Raw genomic sequence first — 25,228 nt, 5'->3', positions numbered from 1 at the left:
CATATAAAATCTTCTCATTATTTTGCTAGTTAGAGGAATCTTCAAAAAAACTCTTAAGTAGCTGGCTTTGGGTTAGCAGGTATATTTCCTTTTGATCGTTATGGAAAAAGTTGCTATTATACTTGTTATGTTTTGCAATTCTTTTGCCAATATTTTATATTTAAATATAAAATAACATTTTATTTTATACATTTAAAACATCATCCTGAGAAGGACTCTTAGGCATACAAAAAAGTAAAAAATCTAGAACTAGAGCAGAGTCTTTCTATTTCTTAATTCATCAGAGAACAAGATGTGTCCAGAACAGCCAGAGGTCAATCCTCGGACTCTGTGCAGTCATGTGTGTTGTGCATAGCTCTGTTGTAGAGGCCTCCTAGAGCTGAACCCCTTTTTGCCCTTGATTAAACAGTTATTTTGACTATTTAATAATTCTGTGTTTTTTTCCCAGTCAACAGTAGGTTGCCCAGAATCACAAGGTAGCATGTTTTTAAGGCTAAATTTTAATTCAGATCATGATGACCAAGCCCAGTGCTCTAACCATTGTATCACTGAGCTCTCTGGTTCTAGGCAAGTGTCCCATTGTTTAAAATGAAGGAAGAAGAAGGATCTTCAAATCATAGTCAAATCAGTTACAGTTTCTAGTAAAATTCTAAAATGTTTTATTAAAGGTTTGGTTTGTGAACTTTTAGGAATGGACAGCTTACCTTTATCAAGAATGTATGTTGGGGGCAGCTGGGTATCTCAGTGGATTGAGAGTCAATCCTAGAGACAGGAGGTCCTAAAGTTTCAGCTGTGTGACCCTGGGCAAGTCACTTAAGCCCCATTGCCTAGCCCTTACTGCTCTTCTGTCTTAGAACTAATACATGGTATTGATTCCAAAATGCAAGGTACCGGCTTAAAAAAAAAAAGAATGTATCTTTCAGGAGGGAAAAAAAAACCCTCTGTTTTCTCTTTTCCTTTCCTAAGAGGTAGTGTAGTGCAATGTGAAGGGTGATAAATTTAGAATCAGAGGAGACTTGGGTTCAAATGCAGCTTTGATAAATTGCTAGCTATAGGATCATGGACAACTCATTTAATTTCACTGAATTTGTTTCTTTATTAGATAATAATAATGTGTACCTACCCATTATGTATGTGGGTTTTAAGAGATAAATCATTTAACTGCTTTAAAAACTTTAAATCTCTGAATAAATATTACTTATTATTGAATTGCATAATATATCAGATTTCACTTAAACCTGAAAGTTTCTCAAGTCATCATTATGGATAAGATAGAGATAGACAGACCAGATGATAGTTGAATAAGGTTGATTAAGAACTGGTTTAATGCTTGAACCCAAATAATGGCACGGGTTCATATTCTTCAAGAAATCAATAACCTATTATGAATTTGAAAATGGCCATTAATGGTTCCATAAACAGGACTCCTGTTAAACATTTATTACCAATGCCAGATTATTTTAAAATTAGTTCAGTTCCATGAGGAAGAGGACTTCACTTGCTATGTCTATAATCTTAAGGTTCCAAAGCATTCATGTAAAAGAATGATCCAAATTCCTCTTCTTATACTCTCTGTAACCTACGGGATTGTGTCACACAATGCAGGGGAAGATGAGGCAGCTTTCCATACATAACTTGTAGCTGAAACTTTCCATATGTGCTGCTTCCCCCATTAGAATGTAAGCTCCTTGTGAAGAGGGATTGTCTAACTTTTCTATTTGTATGTCCATCACTTGGCAAAGTGCTTCAAAAGGCCCTTTTTGATTGATTGATTGATTCATTCATTCATTTCATTGGATGTGAGGATGGCATTTTTCCTGACTACATCAGGAAGGAAGCATAGAGTCTCAATCCCCACATCCTAATTATGGCTGTGCCCCTTCAGTAAGTCAATAATCATTTGCTGAGCACTTATTTATGTATCAGGCATTGTGCTAAATATATGAAACTTGTAGAGTAACAGAAGTTCTGATTTGTAGGTAGATGGAAGGAGACTTTTGTCAGTGGAACCTTTGCTAACACCCTGTCTTAGTGGGGGTTTATTCCACCTAACTAGCTAGGCAGAAGTGGTTGAAACTTTGAGGGCATCAGTTTATCTTCAGATGATTTCCCCCATGAATGTCATAAGAAGGATAATTGTGAAGGCAGAGACTCTTGCTTCATATGGAACAAAGTATAGTTCCTTTTCAGAATTAAGTAGACTTCTTGTCTTAGAGGGCAATAAGTTAGGGATGACCTATTAGTGCTGGTGACTCTTCAGCTAGTGTGTGGGAGCAAGCTGCTACTTACAGACCATTTCACATGGCAGTCCCCATTCCAGGATGAAATGGAAACAGGCAGTGAGTTTGGAGAGGAATGCCCCTGGCACTGCTTGTCTTGCTGAGAATTCCTATGGCAGCCAGGTATTCCCTTTTAAAGGAATGGAATCATGGGAGAACAGGTGATATATAGTACAGTTGAGAAAACACTGGATTCAAGGCATTGTTTGTCTACTTCTACCTATGTGACCTTAAGCAGGTCCCCAGATCTCCTTGTGCTTCAGTTTTCTCATCTATAAAATGAGGGAAATGAATTAGATGACCTCTGAAGTTCCTTCCAGTTCTTTATCCATGACTCCCACCCCTTTCCTACTAAAGCACTTTTTCAATACATTTTTTATTGAAAAAGCCAATATAAGGTAGGAAACAGAGATATAAGAAAAAATAAGAAAAACAATTTCCCCCCTTATTTCCTCTTTCTTAGCTGCAAAACAGTATAAAAAGAGGTAGGCGGACCATATTAATTTTTGAAAGACAAGTCTGGAAAAGACTTCCATTGGGACCTTGAAAGTGAACTTGTATGCCCCCGGGACATTTTATAAATATAGTGTGCATGCTGAGGCATTGTCCTGGGAGCTCACTGCCAGCACTTATTTTTGCACTGAGTCAACTAGGTGGCACAGTGGATAGGGGACCAGAACTGGAGTTAGGAAAAATCATTTTCCTCAGTTCAAATATGGCTTTGGACACTTACTAGGTATGTAACTCTGGGCAAGTCGCTTAACCTTTTTTGCCTAAGTTTTCTCATCTGTAAAATGAGTTAGAGAAGGAGATGAGAAATCACTCCAGTATCTTTGCCAAGAAATTCCCAAATAGGGTCATGAAGAGTTGGGCATGACTAAAAAACACAACAACAAATTTTTGCATTGATGATTTCTTCAAGAACCTTAGTACCTTAATATCGTAACACACACATATCCTGTCTGGTTGTTGCCTCTTTAGCAGTATAGTGATTAGAGTCAACTGACTTAGAAAACCTGAAACCAAAAAGAATTAAGAAGACCTAGGATCAAAACTGAACTTCGATACTTTGCAAGCACGTCATGAAACCTCATCTTCTTCATCTGTAAAATGGAGATAGAAACACTTATTGCATGCTCCTGGAATCTAACCATTTTCCCCTTACCCATTACCATTATATGGTAATCAAAGAATTTTCAAGATGAAAGAAACTTGAGTGACCATCAAGTCCAACTTGTATATAAAATGAGTGTCTGTTATAACACACCAGACAAATAGTCATTCAGCCTTTTCCTAGAGATGTCCAATAAGAGGGAAAGTAATATTTCTCAATGCAACCTGTTTGACTTTTGGATAGTTCATATTGTTGAGAAAATGGATGTTTTTGTCCCTTATATCAAGCCTAAATCTCTTTGTAACCTTTAGCCCTGGTTCTACCATCTGGGTCCAAATGAGATGCAAAGAGATTTACAAGCTTTAGAGTTTAAATAAGTGCCATGTTTTGTCTGTTTGTTTTGACATTGATTGATGGTTGATGGTTCACAGCTAGCCAATATATTAGCAAAGAATTAATCTTGTCAAAGGAATTTATGTCAGAACAAAGATTTCATAATATGGGAACAATGAAAACATGGAGTAATTCCTGGATGAGGTAAGAGAAAGAGAGGCTTTTCCTTACAAAGCAAAGCATGAGGTTTAAAGTAAGATGGCCTGCATTTGAATGTTGACTCTAGCGCGGAATACTTGTATTATCTTAGGCACTTCCTTTCTCTGGAACTCACTTTTTGCCTCTGCAACATGGCATCTGCTAGGTGGAGTAGTGGATAGAACTCTGGGTCTGGAATCAGGAAGACTTGACTTAACTGTGTGAACTTGGGGAAGTCACTTAACCTCTGTCTGCCTCAGTTCCCTCATCTGTAAAACCAGAATAATAATAGCACCTGCTTTCTAGTAAGGATCAAATGAAGGGCTTAGCACAGTTCCTGAAATGTAGTCAGTGAACAAAAAATGTTGTTATTATTATTATTATTAAATGAGGTGTTTGGACAACATGGTCTGTATGAAAAAGCTCTTCCTCACCATCAGAGCTATTGAAAAAATGTGGTCTACCTCAAGGGTAATGGATTTTCTTCAAAGGAAAACCTTCAAGTAAAGTTGAATGACCACATTTTAGAGATGAGACAGAGGAAATTCCTGACTTGATAGAGTATGAACTAGACCACTCAGGTATGTTCCAATTGTTATATTCAGTGTGATTCAACAGTGTATTGGACTTGGAATCTCAAAGAACAGGGTTTGAGTTCTGCCATGGCACTTAATAATTGTATCATGAAAGGGTAAGGCAGTCCCTTTCTTGGAAACTCAATTTCTTTTATCTATCAAATGGGACTGTGGTTCTGAGATCCAGTGGTTATTGTGAGATATAAAGGAAATCATTTATGTAATGCTTTTATATTTTTGTGAATCTGTTAAAAGTGTTTATGGAGAGCTCTAGAAAGTCATTTGCTATCATTTAGATGGTCCCTTGTAGCTCAAAAGCCTATTGAAGCACCCTTCTTTATATCCATGTGGGTAAGGCTGCAGTAAATACCCTGGAGGATAGATAATTGGGCAGAAGTAGAACTGAACATTCCAGGACTATGAACCTGGCTTTCTCCAGCCTTCTACCTCCTCCCACTCCCCTCCCCTTCACACCTCTCTGACATGCTTTATTTGATTTTTGTCTTACTCCTCAGAAGCCAGTTGAGTGATAAGTGCAAAGGAGTGAAAATGTAACTTCTGCTCCTGGAATCCAAAACCACAGGTAACATCAGCCAATCACTGACATAGAAGCTTGTGATTCTCTTGGCACCAGTTTCAGAGGTTGTTGATAGAGGGAGTTAGAGGGCTTGAAAATCCTTGACACTTTTTAATGTTTCTTTCCATGTGAATGTTTTTTTAAAATCAAAGCTGATTTTGGAAATTTGATGAACCCTCTCTCTCTACCCCACCCATCCTTCCACCATAAACTTAATAACTGTAAGCAAGTCAGTGCTTCTCATGGAAACTCAGTTTTTTCGTCTGTGAAATGGGGCTGATAATACTTTTGATCTCACATGATTATTGCAAAACCCAAGAATACAAATGGGTATAGAGAACTCCAAACACCCTCCACTAAGGAATGTATACAACTGAGTGGTAAAAAGTTGTATGTGACAGCGGGTCAATCCTGGAACCCTGTTCTCTTATCTTCAGTAGTTGGCTTCTGTCCCCTACTCCTTGCTGCTTCTGCAATACCTTTAGGGAACAAACATGCCCCTGAGGGATATCAATTTACGCAAAAGAAAAATCTCTCCTTAGGAAATCACCACAGAATCTGAAAATCTGAAAATGATTCTGGGTGGGGTAATGGTAAAGGGTGGTTTTTAAGTACAGTCATATTCTCACGGACCACACTTTCGTAGTGGGGAAATTTAAATGTATTGTAGTCAGAGTAAAAAAAAAAATCCCTCTTGGTGCGGTTTTCGTCTCCCCCCGTTTCTTTGTTTCTTTTCAGGATGAGTCACCATCCCGTTCGTGACAAGAGAGGTGTTGAGGAAATAGGGACTCTCTCTTTGCACAAGTTAGATTTGGTCGTGTTGCTAAGCAACCTAAAGTTGTCTTTTTTTTTTTTTTAAGAAGTAAAAAGGTAGAGGGGTCCTGTGGCGGAACGCGGTGTCACACTGAGAATTTTTTTATTTTGGGTTGTTAAAGTAGCTGAGTATTCTTGTCAACTCTTGGCTAGCTCATCTAAGGTGTGCGTTTTTGTGCGTGTGCGTATGGGGCGGGAGGAGAGAGCTGATCTAAAAATTAAGTTGATCTTTCCGGTTTCGTGTTTTCTTTTTCCTTCTGGCTGAAGAGCCTTGGGGCCTCGGGGAGAGTTGCTCTCCACCTCTGGGAGGGTCTCTGTGTGTTTCCTCCCCCTGGATTGGCTCCTTGAGGCCTTTTAAGTGCGGGCTTTGTTCTCTAGAAAGCGCAGGTCTGTCCTGCTACATGCTGCTACTGTTTGGGGAAAAGGAAAAAAAAAAGAGCTGAGTAATACTGAGCCTTCTCATGTGGCTGATGCAAACCTGGAGAATTTGCATCATCATTTAGTAGGAGTAAGTTGGTGTGACAGGAGCTTAAATACAAGCGCCAGAGGAAGCCGAGCTAGTTTCTGATGACTAGGCAGCAGCAGCAGTAGCAGCAGCGGCAGGGATACGGTGGTGGGTTCGGGTAGCTATGGAGAGAGAGGCACAGGTGTTTTTGAGGAGTAATTAGAGAGGCTGGAAGAGTAAAATACACCTTTGAGGTTCATATCTGTGAACACTACCGCAGGGTGAGAGACAGGCAACAAGGAAAGGAAACGATCCGAGCTCAGTCAGGGATCAGGGAGCCCAGAACTTGTTTTGAAAGTTTTCTCCTCCTCCTCCTCCTCTCTCTCACACTTTTAAGCCTCCCCCCCCCCCTTTCTTTCTGTGTCTCCTGTTGAGATTGGTAGAATCCCACTATGGTCAGGAAGTCTGTAGTGTCCGCCATCTCTAATGGAGGTTACCTCCAAGGGGATGCCCATGGTCACTTGCCCACCATGGGGAGCAAAGAGCCCTTGGAGCAGGAGAGGGTGGTGTTGAAGAAAAAGATTACGCTGCTGAGGGGCATCTCCATCATCATTGGCACCATCATCGGGGCTGGCATATTTATCTCCCCCAAAGGAGTTCTCCAAAACACGGGCTCTGTAGGCATGTCTCTGATCGTCTGGACAGTCTGTGGGATCCTGTCTCTGTTTGGTGAGTTTGTGTTTAAAAGTGGAGCCCCTGGGGGTATTCTGTGGGAGGATGCTACTGGGCATTCAGGCTGGCATGCTGATTTGGGAGGTGAGGGAACTCTTTTACTAGAAAAATTAGAGTTGTATAGTCTTGTCTGACTCTTTCTGACCCTATGGACCACAGCTATCTAAATGGTTTTTTTGTTTGTTTGTTTTGTGTTGTTTTTTGGCTAGGATACTGGAGTAGCTTGCCATTTTCTTTTCCAGTGGATCCTTCTGTCTGGTGATAGGAAGTTAAGTGACTTTCCCAGGGTCATATGGATAGGAAGTATCTGAGGTCAAATTGAAACTCAGGTCTTCCTGACTCCAGGTTTGACACTCTATTCACTGTGCCATCTAGCTGCCTCCCATACTTAGAGTATTTGAGTAGTAATGAATAAAAATTAATTATTGTTATAATGAATTCAAATTCATTGTGCCTCCTTCAGTAGTAGAGTTAAAATCATTCAAGCTATATAGGAGTTCCTGGAGAACTTGAATAGAATTTCCCCTTCCTTCTCTAAAACTCTTTTATTTTTCATTTCTTGATGAAGAGACAATATTTTTATTTCTTTTCTTCATAGAGTTGGGAATAAGCATTTATTTTTATTGCGTATAAAAAGGCAAACACTGATAGTTGTGCTTGTCTGGGCAATGCTAGAGGAGAGCACCTGAAGCCCCATGAGATTTGTTTTGGCCTAGTTAGATCAATGCTCCAACTCCAACAGGAGTTTTCCTGACTTCTTATTGATTAAACATGGTGAAGCAGTGCTCTTCCTTAAAACACATACACACACACACACACACACACACAGTCAGTACACACACCACATTCATCAGCCTGTCATTTACCTGTGAAACACTGCCCTGCGGAAAGATGATGGTTGGACATGATATATGAGTTTTGTCCTTGAATGAGAAGAGAAAAAAATTAGTCTATGATAACTTTTCTTATTATTCACCTTCTCCACCCCCTATATCTGTGGCTTAATATTGATCTAGGTTGAGTGAGAGCCTAAGTGGTTTATTTAGAATCATTTTCTTTTCTTGTGTCATTCTGTTGTCCCAATGAGTTTGGTGAGAATATGGCTGGCCTTGGAGAAGCTCAATGACCCTCATGGGGGAAAAAAATGAAAAGAAGCTTCTTCTCCCAATTCAGATGATTGTATTAACAGTAGAATTAAAGAATAATGGGAAAATCCAAAAGCTACCTACTCAAGAAGTCAAATTAAAAAATCAATCACTTCAATTCAAGAAGTATCATTTGAATAGGATATCATTTTCTTCCTCTGTCCCCATCTGTTGTCCCAAAGAGTTAGGGACAAGATGCCCTCAGTGAAACTCAGTCACTTTTGTAAGGGTTTGGCTGAGCCATTCATATTTTCCTGGACTCTGAAATATCCCATTCTAATGATTTTTTCTATTCAACTTCAGAACTCAGAGTTCTATTATAAGAAAATTTGTTCTTTTGTTCAATAGTTTCCAGTTGTGCCCAACACTTTGAGATCCCATTAGGGTTTTCTTGGCAAAGATACTAGAGTAGTTTGCTATTTCCTCCTCCAGTTCATTTTACAGTTGAAGAACTGAAGGCAAATAAGGTTAAATGACTTGATCAGGATCACACAGCTAGTAATTACTTAAGACTGGATTTGAATTTAGGTTTTTCTAACTCCAGGCCTGGCACTATCCACTGTATCATCTTCCTGTACATAAGCAAATATACGTGGATATAAAAATCAGTTGACTGGATCTCATAACTCTGGCATTAAATAAAGGAGTGGAATATTCTAGGACAAATTTGTAAGAGTTGACTGGCTTCCTTTTTCTTCCTTTAACCAGCTAGACTTTATATTACCATTAGTTGTATTTTTTCTCCTTTTGGTCTACCACTGTCCCCTCTTCAGTGTAGGCAGTTTCAGCCGGGGAAATTCTCTCTACCAACTTGGATCATCCACTATAATCTTATAGGTTTGTTTAGGATACTGTAGGCTGTGGCATGCCCATGCTCATGGATGCACAGTGTGTCAGAGGAAAAACTTCAAACCAGGTCTCAGCTCCTGAGGCCAGTTCTCTCACTTTGACCACAATGGGGGGCTGGTGCTTTACAATGCACACAAAAGGGAGAGATCATGCCCAGGGCTGGGCCACCTGGGTAAAGGACTTTAGCCTAGAGGGAGAAACCTTTGGGACAAAAGAGGTACTTAACTTCTGATGGAATTAGCTATTTCCACCCAAACTACCAGGATGTCTATAGTTAGCCTGAGACCTATGAAGGGGAAAACTCTCCTGAGACAAGCTCAAAACCTGGGGTTTCTACCTCCAAACTAAATAAATTGAGGACTTCTAAATTCCAAGTTGACACAGTCTATTTTAGTGGCAATCCTAATGGCTCTTCACTGGCATGATTGTAGTCTTTCTCTGTGGAAAAACAAGATAAACTTCAATTAATGTGATTCTGATGATTTTACAAGAATACACGAGTTTTTTTTTTGTTTTTTCGTTTTACTAGTTAGTAAATTATAGTTTACTAGAGTACCAGAGATCTTGGGACACTATATGATATCAAAATGGTTCCATGCTGTGCCTTTATAGAGCTTAACATCAATATCAGTCTCAGAAATCTACTTACGCAAATGAGAAAATGGACATCCAGATTTAATGTGACTAGTCTAGAAATACATAGATTAAATAAAAGGACAGATATATGAACCAACATCCTTTTACTTCACATTTTATAATCTTTTTACTAAATGACAGTATTCTTTTAAACACAGAGAAATGTAACCTATGCATTTCTTATTGTACCCAGGAAATTACATCCTTGATTCAACATCTAGTATCTTCAGTGTAAATGAAATAAGATCACTAAGGAAACATACATCTATATTATTTTCTGTATCAAAAATTGCTCATGTATAATTCCACTAAGTAGATTTATGCAAAGTCTATTTTAAGGGTTAAAATAAACTAATCACTCAAAAGCATTTGTTAAATTATGGAGAGCCTTAGAATCTGCCATCACAGTACCTGAGTTTGAATCCCAATCGGTCATTTACTCCCTCCATGACCTTGGACAAGTCTTTGAGACTTAGGGTAATCTCTCTGTGATTCAGTTTCCTCATCTGAAAAATTATAGACTGTATTTCATGAGTTTCAAGTTCAAGATCTAGAATTCTATAACTGTGTGTGTCAGGAGCTATCTAGGTGCTGAGCATAGAAAAACAAAAATCAAGCAGCCTTTTCTTTCAAATAAGCTTACATTCTACTAAGGAAGAACTCATATACATAAACAAGTATAGATAGAATATGTTCAAAATGAATATGAAGTAATTATGCATATAATAGAATACTTCATGCCCATATACACACATGCATATAGAAACACACTACACACATGTAAACATAAGTGTAGATATATACACATATGTGTATGTACAGTATATAAAATATATAAAACATGTAAACATGATGTATATAATATTTTATTATAGTTATACAGAATATCACAATAATATACAATATATAAGCATTTCCTATAAACCTGCTTACTAATTTGCTTATTCATTTATTTATTTTTAAAACAGAAACAGAAGCATGCTGGAGCCAACTCATAACTAACCAGTTGTTAAACTTTCAGTGTGAGCATTTAATCTTTGGAAATCAGTAAATGCTCCAAATCAAGGCTTGAATGACTACTTTGTTTCTTGTTTAGACCTGAGAAAGTGATGGAGAGAATGTTTATAATGCAGATTCAACTTTAAAGTTTCATATTTTTTTCCCCCAGAGAGCCAGTTTTTAAAAATTTACCAGCAAACCTGTATTTGTGTATATGAGTGTGTGTGTGTTTGCGGGTTTTGAAATAAAAGATGTAAACTGACTGGAAACTATTACTTCTTGAGATAGTGAAGGTAAACTGAAGGGAACCTGTTTCTTCAGCAATGACTGCTGTTCTCTTGCTTTCTGTGACTAGAGAGACTGCAATAGGAACCTAAACCTGCTTATTTGTAATGGAGGTAGAACAGAGAAATGCTGAGGGATGCTGCCACACAGGGATACTAACACACAGGGATGCTGTCACACAGAGGACTGCTTGTAAAGGAATGCCCTGGGGTTTACTCTGGGGTTTGCCTATTGATCCCTACTGATTGCTGATGGATCAATCTACTTCCTAAACTCCTTCCTCCCTCACTCCCTCCCTTAACCAACCTCTCCCTTTTGCCTCCCTCACCTCCCAAATCTTCTTGAAGCCTTTGCTTCTTTCCCCCATCCTGAGTGAACTATAAAGATACTCCAGTTGCTTTCTCAGTCAAGGGGTTTATTGGGATAACAGGATGGGAAACTGAGGTAAGAGGGATGAAGATTTCCCTTAACTACGGGGATAATTTTAGAAAGGTTTGAGGAAGTATTCCAGTCACAAGCTGTGACTCTGAGACAGTTAGGGAGATGGAGGATAACAGCAGTTCAAAATCTTCTTTCTTCTTCACAAATCAGCCAGGTCTCTCAGCTTAACCCGAGAAAGAACAAAGTTCAAAGTCTCTAAGTTTTCTCCTGGCCAGCTCAATTCTCAAATAGACCACCAACTCAAAAGTGTCTCCCCTGGTCAGCTTCCACTGCTCAGGGCCAGAGAAACAGAGACCAAGTCAGCCTCACAAAGGTCTTTCATCCAGGTTCAAACCTCCAGGGAGAGAGAGTGTGACTTCCAGTCAGAGACGAAGTCCAAAAACCCACTTTTTCTCTCAGTGTGGCCAGAAAAAGCCCCCAACTGCCCCTCCTGGGAACATTCCATTGGAATCTTCTCTTGACTGACATCTAGGTCCCCAGCCCTGCATCTTGGTCCACAAGTCCTGCAAAACCTCTCTCTCTTCATGTCTCTATCACAGTTTGTATATACAGAGGTAGCCCGATCACATAGATAAAGTGCTGAACTTAAAGTTAGAAAGACTTAAATTTAAAATCCACCATTGACACTCTACTGCCATGGGCAGGTCATTAAATCTCTTGGGTCCTCAGTTTCTTCATCTGTAAAAAATTAGAAATAATTTCCTTGTTTGTCCAGGAGATGGTATAAATATATGCTATTCTTTTTTCTATCATTATCCACCATCTGTCAAAGGATTTCTTAATACCTACCCCTCGAGCACTTAAACTTTGGCGCATGGGAATACCTGGATTCTCCATCTATTTGATTTTTGTCTGATGAGTTGGAGGAGTTTCTCCAGATGTCCAAAAGCATGGCCCAGTTCTAGACTTTGTTAAATTTAAAATTATATTTCTACTAATAAACATATTATATTTTATTAGGTTTATTAAGGAGTATTAGAAATCAAGGATACAAAATAAAAACCACATGCCCATGGCTGATTAGCCCATTCAAAATCCCCACACTTAGCTTACTTGCTACACTTGCTACATCATTTTGATGGAAGAGAATGTGGGAGGTGTTACTGCCAGTTAAATACCAATTGTGATCTCGCCAACTTGGGGACTCAGGTGAGATTATAGGGAATTCTGGGAAATACCAAGGACTTCTGGGGATTGAAGTCTAGGGTTCAAAATCTCCATTTTTACAACTCTAATCAGGATGAATCCTTGAGATGACAGTCATTGAATAGTAAATAACAATGGACCTTTGGCATCTTTTAGAGACAGTGTGAAGTAGTTGATAGAATAAGAGTCAGAAAGTTTTGTGGCTGGGGAAGCTGGGTAGCTCAGTGGATTGAGAGCCTAGGTCCTAGGTTCAAATCTGGCCTCAGACACTTCCCAGCTGTGTGACTCTGGGCAAGTCACTTGACCCCCATTGCCTAGCCCTTACTACTCTTCTGCCTTGAAACCAATACACAGTATTGATTCCAAGGTGGAAGGTAAAGGTTTAAAAAAAAAGAAAGAAAGTTTTGTGGCTAAATGTCTCTCTTTTGAGACCAAAAAAACTATTTGGGCAAATTTGTGTTGTCCTTAGGATTTACCTGCTAAGTAAGTCATAGAAAGGTGCATGTATGTGAAGGGAGTACTGACCGACAAGATGTGAAACCACAGATACAAAATGTTTTAACACATGTTATGTATATGTTTATAAATGTGAAAATGTATATAATTTGTATGTGTGTGTGTATTTTAGTATAAAAGATCCTGTTCTGTTGAATTTTGCTGTGAAAATATCTCTATAAGCAGGCATTTCAATTCAGTTCAGTTCCATAAGCTTTTATGTACTGGCTACTTTTGCCAGATACTACTTAGACCCCCAAGAAGGAAAAAGAAAGAAAAATCAAATAGTCCCTGTCATCAGGCAGCTTGCATTCTGGGTAGAGAAGTAGTGGTGGTAGTTAAACATAGACAATTGTGATGCAAGATAATTCACTGAAAGAGAGTTGATGGCAAACCTGGAAGAGATTTGCATCCTCATGTATCCAGTTCAGATAGACAAGGCATTATTATTCCTTTTGTATAAGTGAAGAAACTGAAGCATTTCATAAATATTTCTTGACAAATCACATCTGAAATAGGAGGTTCACCAAGGAAATGCTGTTTGGGGAATTGAGTTTAGTTTTCACTTTAATTTGTGTTCTCTGATTGCTTATTGCTAGGAGTATGCTCTCCTAAGAATCTGTTTGCCTATGTGTCACTGTATTACCAGGAGTCTGAGAGAAGTGCCACTTCACCAGGAAGCCAAACAAAATAAAAAGGGGAAAAAAGTCTTTAGTTACCCCGAGTGCTCCAAAGCTCTGGAACCAGGCTTATGGAAGGCCAGAGCTTTGGCTCTGGACCTTTGAAAGGTGTAGTGTCAATAGATGGATTACACATCCTGTTCTGAACTTTTCACATCTGGACTCTGACAGTCTGAGACCTCTGACTGGAAAATTCCTTCACTCAGAGCTTAACAGGTTAAAGCTGGGGGCAGTCATCCTGGTGTGTTAACAGAGAGCAAGTTTAGCTATTTATTGATTCCTCTGGTGGCAGGCAGGTCTCCTGCTGGCCTTTAACAATAAAAATGCTAACCAGATCTCCTGGATAACCCTCCAATAGTATGACTGGCTTTCAACAGTGCCTGCTTACAGCTTTTTGCATTTATTTTGTTCATCTATTTCTGTCTTAGGCTAGAGATGTGCTGTGTGGGATTTTAAAAGCCTCTGAATAGTGAAAAGGTACTCCTGTTGGACAGTTCCAAGTGATGATTCTCTGGTATCATAAAGACCGTTTCAGTGCCTATAGCCCAAAGCAGATTGTGCTATCATGTGATGTTTACTCTAGAACTAAGCAAATAATTTCCTTTTGAATTATATTAGTAAAATAATGGGGGTATTGTTTCATGGTTAGTTTACCCTAGCTGGAGGAACATGAATTAAGGCAGGACATATTTTTGTTTGTCCTTTCAACTTTCCCAGAAGGAGGTGTCCATCCAAGAGATTTGACCTGGCTCTAATTCAGAGAACTCTTGTAAGTGATTTAGCTATGTGATTTACAGAATGCATCTTTCAAGCTTAAAACTGTCAAAGTGTACAAACTGAAACTTTCTTTTAAAAAGAATTCTTTATAATTCTTTGACAAGGAAGCACGAGAATTGAGAGCAATCTCGGAGAAAGAATGGGGTCAGTTGCAGGAAATGATCCATTAAATGTGCTATCTATCCATTAAAGGAAAAATATTGCTAATAGTAATATACTCCATATTTTAGGCTCAAGTCTGCCAGAAACAATGTTAATTAATCAGTTTATAGCCAAGCTATTTTTCTAGCTTTTTACAGTTGGAGAAACTGAAGCAAACAGTGACTTGCCGGGAGTCACATTGCTAATAAGAATCTGAGGTAGGTTTTGAAACCAGTTCTTTCTGACTCTAGGCACATCCCTCTATCCATGGTGCCATGTAGTCATCTTGGGAGCAACTGGTGGGCACTGAATAAGATGATATTTTCCCATTTGAAAAGATAACCCACCTAACAACTGATACTTCTACAGTGTGCCCCCAAACCTTAGTGCAGTTTTAAGATTCAATAATTTACTGAAAACTTAAAGTGTACCTGGTAAGGTTAGACAAGCTTTTGAAACTCAAAACTGCCCTAAGATTTTGGGGACACACTGAATAGTGTTTTAGAATATTTTTAGATTAAATTTTGCAGATGATTTATAGACATATCCTCAGGGAGGTAACCTGACTTCCTAACTCTTGTAGTTAGCAAGTCCCAGTGATTGCTTTTGAACTTGGGTTTCTCCTGTGTCCATATTTAGCTTTCAAGTCAGAGGTGCTATTTTCAAGGTGGCCCTTTGCCTAAAGATTCTGCTTTACTGACACCTAAATATTTTAGCATTTTTTATTAAATGTTTTTCTCTTCTTTCCTCTTTTTCTCTTTTCTTCTTCTCTTTCTTTTAATTAATCTCTCACAGGAGCTTTATCCTACGCTGAGTTGGGAACATGTATAAAGAAATCTGGTGGTCACTACACTTATATTTTGGAAGTCTTTGGCCCTTTGCCAGCTTTCGTCAGAGTCTGGGTGGAGCTGCTCATAATACGGTGAGCATAAAGGTTTGTTGTACTTATCTTCTGGCTTTCAACTGCAGTGTACTTTTGAGTCACCTGGACTGCTTCCAGCTAATAAAGGTTATGTAGCCCATGTGTTTCAGCAGGAAATATGGGGGAGGCAAAAAGACCTGGCTTCTGACTGGCCTCTGAAATATAATAGTTTGTGATCACAGACAAGTTATGTCCTTTATTCTTTCAGAGCTTTAGGCAACTCTTCACAGTGGCCAAAATGAATTGGTGTAAGAAGCTGGCTTACCAATGCTTCCATTTGTTAATGAAATCATGTGCGTGGACTCTTCCTCCCAGAGGAAAAAGAAAAATAGTTCCATATGTTTGAGATACACACACATTTAAATATAATATTGCATTTTTCTCTACTTAAAATGACATTTGCTTTCTGAATTTTAAAAGTTGACAAATATTTAGCAAATGCCAAGGCACTATGGTAAGGATATTTCTATTTTATTTGCTGCTATTATATTGCCCAAACATGGAAAACCATGACAAGTATCCAATGTTTCACAAGCTTTCCATTATTCAGTTTGCAATCCTAGCAAATATATTTGGTTATGGGGCTACAGAACATGAAATTACCACTGGGATAGCCAAATGATGTCTTGAGAATGGATTATTCAGACGTTGCCCAGACAAGAGTACAATGTGAGCATGACTTGAAACTTTCACTAACTCCAAATTGCATAACTAAGCCCTTATATTTTACTCCATTCTAGTGGTTAAGAAGCTTTCCTGTCCTTACCAGCTATCTTGGTGTGTCACTGAGTCTCCTTAGGTACTTCATGAGTAGTGTGATTATTCTGTAATGACTCACTTCCTCCCCTAAAGAATCCAAGAATGCAGTTATGTAAGCATTCTTTGCTTGTATTGTTGAAATTGATCTTCCTGATTTCTTGGTTTTAAATTCAATCCAATAATGCTAAGTCACTCTGAATTGCAGTTAGAACAAACATACACATGCATGTGGACACTATAAACAGCCTTTTAAACCCCTCTCATGCCTTAAAAATTGTCATTGTCCTAACTTTCCAATTTCCAAATGAAGCCACCATGCTCCAATTCCAAAGTCTGCCCATACTAGCTAGGGGAAACATACCCTGAGTGCCTAATTTATCAGCAATGCATTGCTGAGTTCCCATGGAAGCTTTTATTTCTGTCTCCCACAGCACAGAGGCAATTGATTTACTGTTAGAGAATGGACTTGGCACCAGTGATGATGATTTCCATGGTCAAAGGAATCCCTGGTTTAACAAAAGGTTACAAAGAAGCAGTGCCCCCCCTAAGTGGAATTGGTTTTTATTTGAAATGTCTTTTCATTATTTTAACTTTGTCATAGTGGAATCACAACGAGGAAGTAATTTCTTCACCCCCCTCTAAAAATCTTCTTCTCATGTCACTTTCCCAGCTTTGAATTTGCTGTGCACTCTTTCCAGCCTCTTCTATCTTTCTTCATCTATTAACTCAATGAATGAATGTTAATTAAGTGCCTACTATAGGCCAAGTACTGTATTAAACATTAGGATGAAAAAAAGGGGCAGAAGACAATTCGTGTCCTCAAGGAATTTACAGTCTAATGGAGGAAAGGACCAGCAAACAGATGTATCCAAACAAAGCTTTATGCAGGATGAAGAGGAAATAAATCACAGAGAGAAGGTGCTGGGATTAAAAAGGGTTGGGGAAAGCTTCCTGTAGAAGGTGGGGTTTTAGTTGGGACTTAAAGGAAACCAGGGAGGTGTACAGTCAGAAAGGAAGGCAAGTGTTCCAGGAATGGGGGACCCCCAGAGAGAATTTCTGGAGCTGAGGGGAAGAGAGTCTTGTTTGTGGAATAGCCAGGAGGCCATTGTCACTGGATTGAGTATGTGTCAGGGCTTTCAGAAGAGGGGTCTAGGTTATGTGAGACTTTGAATGCCAGCAGAAAAGAATTATATTTTATCTTGGAGGCAATAGCAAGCTAACGAAGTTTATTGAGTAGGGAGTGACATGATCTGATCAACCTTGTAGAATCAGAGAATGCTAGAGCTGTGAAGAGGATATAGGATGATTTTTGTGGACTTAAAAGGACCTTAGAAGGCAGCTAGGTGAATATTAAATTGAGTATTGGGCCTGGAGTTAGGAAGGCCTGAATTCAAGTTCTGCCTTAGATACTAACTATGCAACCTCAACCTCTTTGTATCTTGATTTCTGCATCCATAAAATGGATTATAACATAACAACAGCACCCACCATATAAGACTTTTGTGAGGAACAAATGAGTAATCATGTATAAAGTACTTGGAAAACCTTAAAGTGCTCTCTAAATGCAATTATCATTATTGCTGTTATCCTATTTGATGCTTATAACAGCCTTGCAGGGCAGGTGCTATTATTGTCCCCATTATATGATTGAGGAAACTGAGGCAAACAGATTAAGCGATTTGCCCATGTTCACATAGCTAGTAAATATCTCAGGCTGGATTGGAACTCAGGATTTTCTGACTGAAGACCCAGAATTCTACCCACTCACAGCCATCTATGGGTGATTTGTCCTTTTGTGTACTCCTCTAGGGCTCCTTTGCCACTATTTTGGTTATTACTCTACCTTGGATTTGGGTTATATTTTATCCTCTCTCTTCAACTTAATTGTGAATTCCTGGTAAGTTGAGACTATCTCTTACCCTTCATAGCACAGTGCCTTGCAATAAGTGTCCAATCCCTATTTTTAATGGATCCTGATCTTTAAGAATTTCAGCTCTAATATTTTGAATCCAGGAGACTTATGCTTTCCTACGAACATTGGACTTATGTAGAGTTATAGGCTATACTCGAAATGTCAGATTATCTCTTCCTCTCCCCTATGGTAGGAACACACTATTAATTTGGAATGTCTACGCTCTTGGAAATCAGGGGAAAAGGTTAGACATTTTGATGACTTTTTCAGTGATAATCATTGTGAGACACCGGAATCTATTACCAAGGGAGGCAGTTTAATCTTCTCAAGGGATTTTAAAGAAGATAGTTGATGAGTATCTTCCTGGAGTAGTTAGGCATAATGTAGTATCGATGGGCTGACTGCTTTATAGACCTGTCCAGAGTTAGATTTGGGGGAAATGAGAGAAGTGCCCTGTTTGTGTCCTGTTGCTCCCCAGCTGGGCTAGAAATCCACCTCTGTTTCCCTAAATATCATACATATAAACTGATGGTAGATATACTAAGTAGCATTCTGAGGATTCAGTAAGTTGTGCTCTTGTCCTGCTTTTCCAGAAAGCAATAGAGACTTTGTAATAGAAGACAAAGGTGTGTGTGTGTGTGTGTGTGTGTGTGTGTGTGTGTGTGTGTGTGTGTGTAAGCATGAGTTATTAGCAGAGGGACTATCCTCCAGCATTCCTTCGTCTGTTGAGCTTTGTTGAATTGTTAGTCAATATAAAATCAACCAGTGATGGAAGAGGTATCACTACACAATGAACAAGATAATTTGATTTAGGTTTGGATTTAAATCTGCTACTATCCCTCTTATTATCACTATTATTACTATCTTTTGGACAGTGAGAAAATCATTTAATTTCTCTGAGACTCAGTATTCATATCTATAAAGGATAGAGGTAGACTAGATGACCTTTAAGGAAATTTACAACTGTAAATCCATGATTCTACAATGCTTTTCCTCCTCATTCAGCCCAATTACCTGGGGACCATTGTGTGCTGGCCAAATGCTGATGGACATTTCAGCCAAGCCCAGGAACATTAGTGCCAAGAAGAGGGAGTAGAGGCACAAGCAAACACACAAACATATATGTATTGTATTGTACCCCATAAGTATTTGGGAATCTATTAAAATAAAATTTCTTTCCTAGAACTCTGGTGTTACAGAAAAATAGATTAGATTAGATTTGACAGGCTCTGTTAAGTCTCTGTGGGAAAAGATCTGGTCCTAAGATAGATCTAGACAAAATTGACATACATGCATGTGATTTGAGGGGCACTAAGTTTTCTATAACTTTTCTACCCACCAACCTATCACATCTGATTTCACTGGATCAAAGACCAGAGGATTGGGGTGGAATTAGAAATCACGTAACTCCATTTGTTTATTGTGAAGATAAAAAAAATAGGAGCTATCAGAATTTTAGTAATTTGTCTTAGGTCACCCAAGTGGGAAGTAGCAAACTGGGAATCTAGTTCAGGTCTTTCTTCAGAACTCAATCTTCACTTATGCCTTTGTGCTAAATCACTTAGATGGTTGTCAGTAAAATGAAGATATGTTACAAGAACTAGACAATAGTATCTTATTATATTAAAGCCTTCCAAATATTAGCATAGATTAGTTTACATTCCAAACAATTGCCTAGAGCCATAGGAAGTTGAAGGAGCAATAAGATAAGGAATATATAAGTTTTGGATCAAGAAGAGAGGCAAAAAGGAGATGAATGGATCTTGCAAGGTCCCTCTTGAACCTCTCAGAGGGCTCAATGAGAGGGAGGCTCCAAAATAGAGGAAAGATGCTGTAGGAGAGGAAGAGATAAATTTCTTATTTCACATTTTTGCTCAAATGCGAAATACAAATATACATGCAAACAATAGAATATATTCACATATATACATGGACATATTTATATATTGGCAGATAGTTAATGTGGTGGACAGCACTGGACTTAGAGTCATGAAGACCTGGGTTCTCTTTCAGTCTTGGACAGGTCACTTAATAGCTGTCTGCCTTAGTTTGCTCACTGTAAAATAGGGCTCATAATAATAGCACCTACCTTCCAGTGTGGTTGTAAGGATAAAATGAGATCATTGTTAAGCTCTATGAAAATGTTATGGTGCTAAAAAATGATATATTATGATTAATTATTATACACGTATATATATTCATATATAGTCATGTATATGTACATATATGTATATTTGTATACAATTATACCTCCCTCATGCCACATAGACACAGACACAGACAGACATACTCCCCGCCCCTCAACTGTGTAATTTGATCTCAGGAAGAAACTTCCTAACAATTAGAACTATGGAGAACTTAAATAGACAGTTTTAAACAGTAATGGATTTGCTCTCCTTGATGTCTTCGAATAGAGGCTGGATCAATATGTTTTAGTAGGAATTCCATTTATGTATGAGTTGGCCTAGATGGCCACCACAATCCTTTTTAACTCTTAGATGCTGTTGTCTTGTTGGGAAGATTAGGGTCCAAATTATGCCTCTGACTTTTACTCACTCTGTGATCATGAACTGGTCACTCATTCTTTCTAAGACTCAATTACTTTATCTGTAAAATGGGTAGATAATATATGTAGGAGCTACTTCCCACATGTAATGTGAGGATGAAATGGCATAATGTGTGTAAAAGTCCTTTGCAAACCTTTAAAAGCCATATAAATGTCAGCTTTCACTATTACTATGATTTTATGAAGTACAACAGAGATCTCCAACATAAAATTAAGCAAGTGTTTCATATACTAATGAATGAGAAATTGAAGTAACAAGAGTGGAATGCAAATGTTCTCAGCTTTTTCCTATTGTGACCATTTTCTTTGTATTATCTAGCCCTGCTGCCACTGCTGTGATATCCTTGGCATTTGGACGCTATATCCTGGAACCATTTTTTATTCAGTGTGAAATCCCAGAACTTGCAATCAAGTTAATTACAGCCGTGGGCATCAGTAAGTATCACAGGCATGAGCATGAATGGTGCATAAAGTAATAGCAGAAGTAATTAGCTTAATCCATGTTCAGTCTCTTTTTAATGTAGAGATATAACTCTTTTCCTTTCATACTGGTTCTATCAAATTTGTTAAGTGGCCGAACTGAAATTGGAGGCATTGTGGAGTCGTGAAGAGAACACTGGATTTTGAATAAGTTCTGGGTGCAAATTCTACCTCAGACTCGACATTTATTAGTTGTTTGACCCTGGACAAGTCACTGAGCCTCTCTGTTCCTTACTCTTCATAAAATGAGAAGGTTGCATTTAATAGCTTCTAAGATCCTTTCTAGCTCTGAATTGGTGATCCCATGAAATGCCAGGTATCAGTAGGATTTGCTGATATTTACTTATATTCCACTGATGCATTTAATAGAAAATATGGTGTGCGATCTTTTTTTCTTTTTAGATTTGAGGGATGACTGTAAAAATAAACCTACTTTTGAAAGCAAGGAGGTAATTGTCTTGTTGGAGCAACACGTGGGAGCCTCCAGTTGAAAATGTGTGACTTTCATGGTGTTAATAGTAGTTCAGTAAAAGAGTTTATGGGTCGTGTTTCATTTTTGATTAATTTCACCAGGCATTGTGAAATGCCCACCATGTGCCATGTCAGTGGGCATACCACAGGAAATGAAAGAATTCTTGTCCTCAAGGAACTTTTATTTCCTAGAGGAGAAAGAAGTGAATACAATAGATAAACAAAGGATTTTCAGGGCTGGTCCAAATCAGGAAAGGTCTTATAAAGGAAGAGGCTTTTGGAAGAGGCTCTCTTGAAAAAATTGGAGCATCAGAAAGGTAAAGATTAGGAGCGAGATTATTCCAGGAATAGAAGTCATTCTGAGCAAAGGCACAGAAGTAGAGGATAGATTCTTGAAGGGGAAAAGTATTTATTAAGCACCTGCTATGTGCCAGGGACTGTGCTAAGTGCTTCAGTTCTACAACACTGTCCACTGTGCCAGTCTTCTTTTCCTAGAATTGATGTAGTCTGGGATACATTAAAGAGAAAAGTTCACTTTTGAGAGCAGAAAGATAATTGGATTGCTGAGAGAAACACTATGGTATTTCCCTATGAGGACACTTTATTTCACGGTCAGAATACTAGATGGAAGAAGAACTGATGGACATTCTCATGTGCCATTGATATCCTTGTAATGTCAAAGCAGAAATGGCCTTTGGGACTATGCTTAGAGCTCTTGGGGAGAACTTATGGGAGCACATGGCTAAGACTGGGCAGGCATGGTGGGATTGTGCTCTACATGGTTGTTGGGCGAATCAGAATCTGTGTTATCACAGAGATATCTCTTTATATTTATTTTATATGTACTTTTTGATGTATTTCTTGTTTTTCTCATTAGACTGTAAATGGCTTAAGAGTAGAAATTGTTTATTTCTTTGTACTTGTATCCCCAGTGCCTAGCACAGCCTCTGTCTCTCCCTGTCTCTAATATATATATATATATATATATATATATATATATACATATATATATGTATATATATATATATATGTATACTTAACAGATACTTGCAGATTATTTGGTAAAAACAAACAGAAAAAATCCCAAAATAAAAGTTTCCCAGTATTTTGGAGGAGACAAAATATAAAAAAAACCCCTCTCATCTCTACCCCTAACTCAACCAGGAAATGTTTGTGACTACTTGCTAAGTCTGTATGAACTACTTCTGTCCTCACTCTTCTAAGTTCCCTATTTATTACTATAAATAGTGACATTTTAAAATCCCCATATTTTTCCATACGTGAAGCATACTTGGAAAGTACCTTGTGCCAACAGGCCTAATGGATAGACTTCTTAAGTAGCCTCTGCATGGAGTTTCTTAGTCGTGAGAACTTTGATTTTCTAGCACTTCATGGAGTGTTCTTCACCACAGTGCCTATGTATGGTTGTGGGAAAAGAGATGTTTTGGATTCAGGGACAGGATGAGAATCTATTTTGTTGGAAGGAATATTTCGCCATCATCTGCTCAGTGGCCATCCTGGTAGTTAGTGTGGCCTAACTATTGCCTTAGACAGCCTTACTAAATCATCTTCTGTTCACAGACCACAACAGGAAGTTGCAAACAGTTTTGAGTGATTCAGATGGAAGGGACATAATTCTCCTGGAGATGTTAACAAAAGAGGTTCTTAACTTCTTCTGGGCCATGTATCCCTTTGACAGATCCTTTCTTGGAATAATGTTTTTTAAAAGCCTAAATCAAAATATACATGATTACAAAAGAAGCCAATTATATTGAAATATAATTGTAAAATAGTAAAAAAAAAATAAAATTAGTTCATGAACCCCAGAATAAAAATCTTTGAAGTCTCCAAGATTATACAAGAATGAGAGAGCACTAAAAATTAGGAATGGCACCAGAAATTGCCCCATGGAGGAGAAGGCACCAGAGAGCTAAGGAAGTCTATGAGGTGGAGAGGATAAATTTGATCCTACTCTGTTCCAGTAGAAATAGAATATCCTACATGGATGTCAGCTAGCATACGGTGTTCTGGAGTCATTAAAATCAAGCCAATAAGCATTTATTAACCACCAAGGGCCAAGGGCTATGCTACATGCTAGGGGTCCAAAGAAAGGCAAAGGCTCACATTCTAAAGTGGGAGACAATATGAAAGCAAATATTTACCTATAAGATAGATACAGTATATGGGAGGTGATCTCAGAGAGATGGGAATAGCAGTTATAGGACCTGGGACCTCCTGTAGAAGACAAGATTTTAACGGAGTCTCAAAAGAAGCCAGGGAATCTGTCGAGATAGAGGCTAGTAAAGAGGCAGACCATTCTAATCATGGTGGGGTTGAGGGGGAGAGCCAGTGAAAGGGGATAGTGTTGGGGAATGGAGTATTCAGCAATGGTCACTTAATCAGCACTGCTGATTAAGAGTTAGAAAGAGGCTTAAATTAAGCTCTAGATGAACACCACCAATTCATAAATATTTGTGCTGTCGATTTTGGAAGTGGAGATAGAAAGGATCTGGATAACTTGATTTAATATTTTGGCAAATATGAGTGGTTCCTTTTCCATCTCTCCCAATGACTTTTTTTTTTCCAAATCCTTATCTTCTATCTTAGGATCAATACTGTGTAGAAGAGCAGTAAAGGCTGGGCAATCAGTGTTAGGTGACTTGTCCAAAATACACAGCTAGGAAGTGCCCAAGAACAGATTTAAAATCAGTACCTCCCATCTCTAGTCTTGGCTCTCAATTCACTGAGCACGCCCACCCCAACCCCAACCTCCAAGGCTTCTTCAAGCAGGTCCTGCTTATTAAAAAAAAAATATAGAAAGTTCAATTAAAGTTGAGTTGGACCTAAAGTGCAACAAAGTAGAATTTTATAGAGAAATTAAGCAGTGAGTTATTAATGCAGGGAGGTGAAGTTGTTCTGAAATAATGATGCTCTCAGGAAGGGGATAGATAAAGTAATTTAGGGAATATGAGCTTGGATAAAGCTAGAGAACTTTTTAAAAGTTGGAGTGATAGAAACATTGTGTTGGCTTAAAATATATATTCATAAGTTCTAACGGTTCCATAAACTTGAAAATGCAAGAATAATTTTAACTAAATTAGAAAGAAAATAAAACAAAAAACTTCATTGTCACATGGTTCTTTTGAATTAGTGGAGGAAGGCGCCCTTACTTGTCAAAACCTTGTAGGGAAATCAGTGATTGATAATCCCAAACATCACTTGTGTCCATTAGTAAATATTTGAAGAAGACAATTTAACATTTAAAATCACATAGTATGCATTACTTTTTTTTTTTAATTGGACAACTTAAACGAGGATTTTTTGAAGTATAAATTGACCATGGTCAGTGGCATTAAGTAACTTAGGGAAATAAGAACAAGAAGAACCACTCTGGGTCATCGTCTATGCAAATATTATTAGAGTCCTTAGTGTTATATCTTAGTGTTGTTGAAAGGGAT

General features: G+C 38.3%; 1 protein-coding gene across 1 annotated transcript in view; it reads left to right on the top strand.

Moving 5' to 3' along the window:
• The first annotated feature begins 6,154 nt into the window (after positions 1-6,154).
• SLC7A11 (solute carrier family 7 member 11) overlaps positions 6,155-25,228 on the top strand; it is a 126,993-nt gene continuing 107,919 nt past the window's right edge. The window contains exons 1-3 of the mRNA XM_007496316.2: positions 6,155-7,063; positions 15,456-15,582; positions 21,139-21,254. Of these exons, the coding sequence (XP_007496378.2) occupies positions 6,787-7,063; positions 15,456-15,582; positions 21,139-21,254 (520 nt within the window). The 5' untranslated portion in view covers positions 6,155-6,786. The remainder of the gene's footprint in view (positions 7,064-15,455; positions 15,583-21,138; positions 21,255-25,228) is intronic.

Source organism: Monodelphis domestica, chromosome 6, assembly GCF_027887165.1.
Source record: "Monodelphis domestica isolate mMonDom1 chromosome 6, mMonDom1.pri, whole genome shotgun sequence".
In the NCBI taxonomy this organism is placed as follows: Eukaryota; Metazoa; Chordata; class Mammalia; order Didelphimorphia; family Didelphidae; genus Monodelphis; species Monodelphis domestica.
Note: the sequence above shows the minus strand (reverse complement) of the source record. Positions and strands in the feature narration are given on the sequence as shown.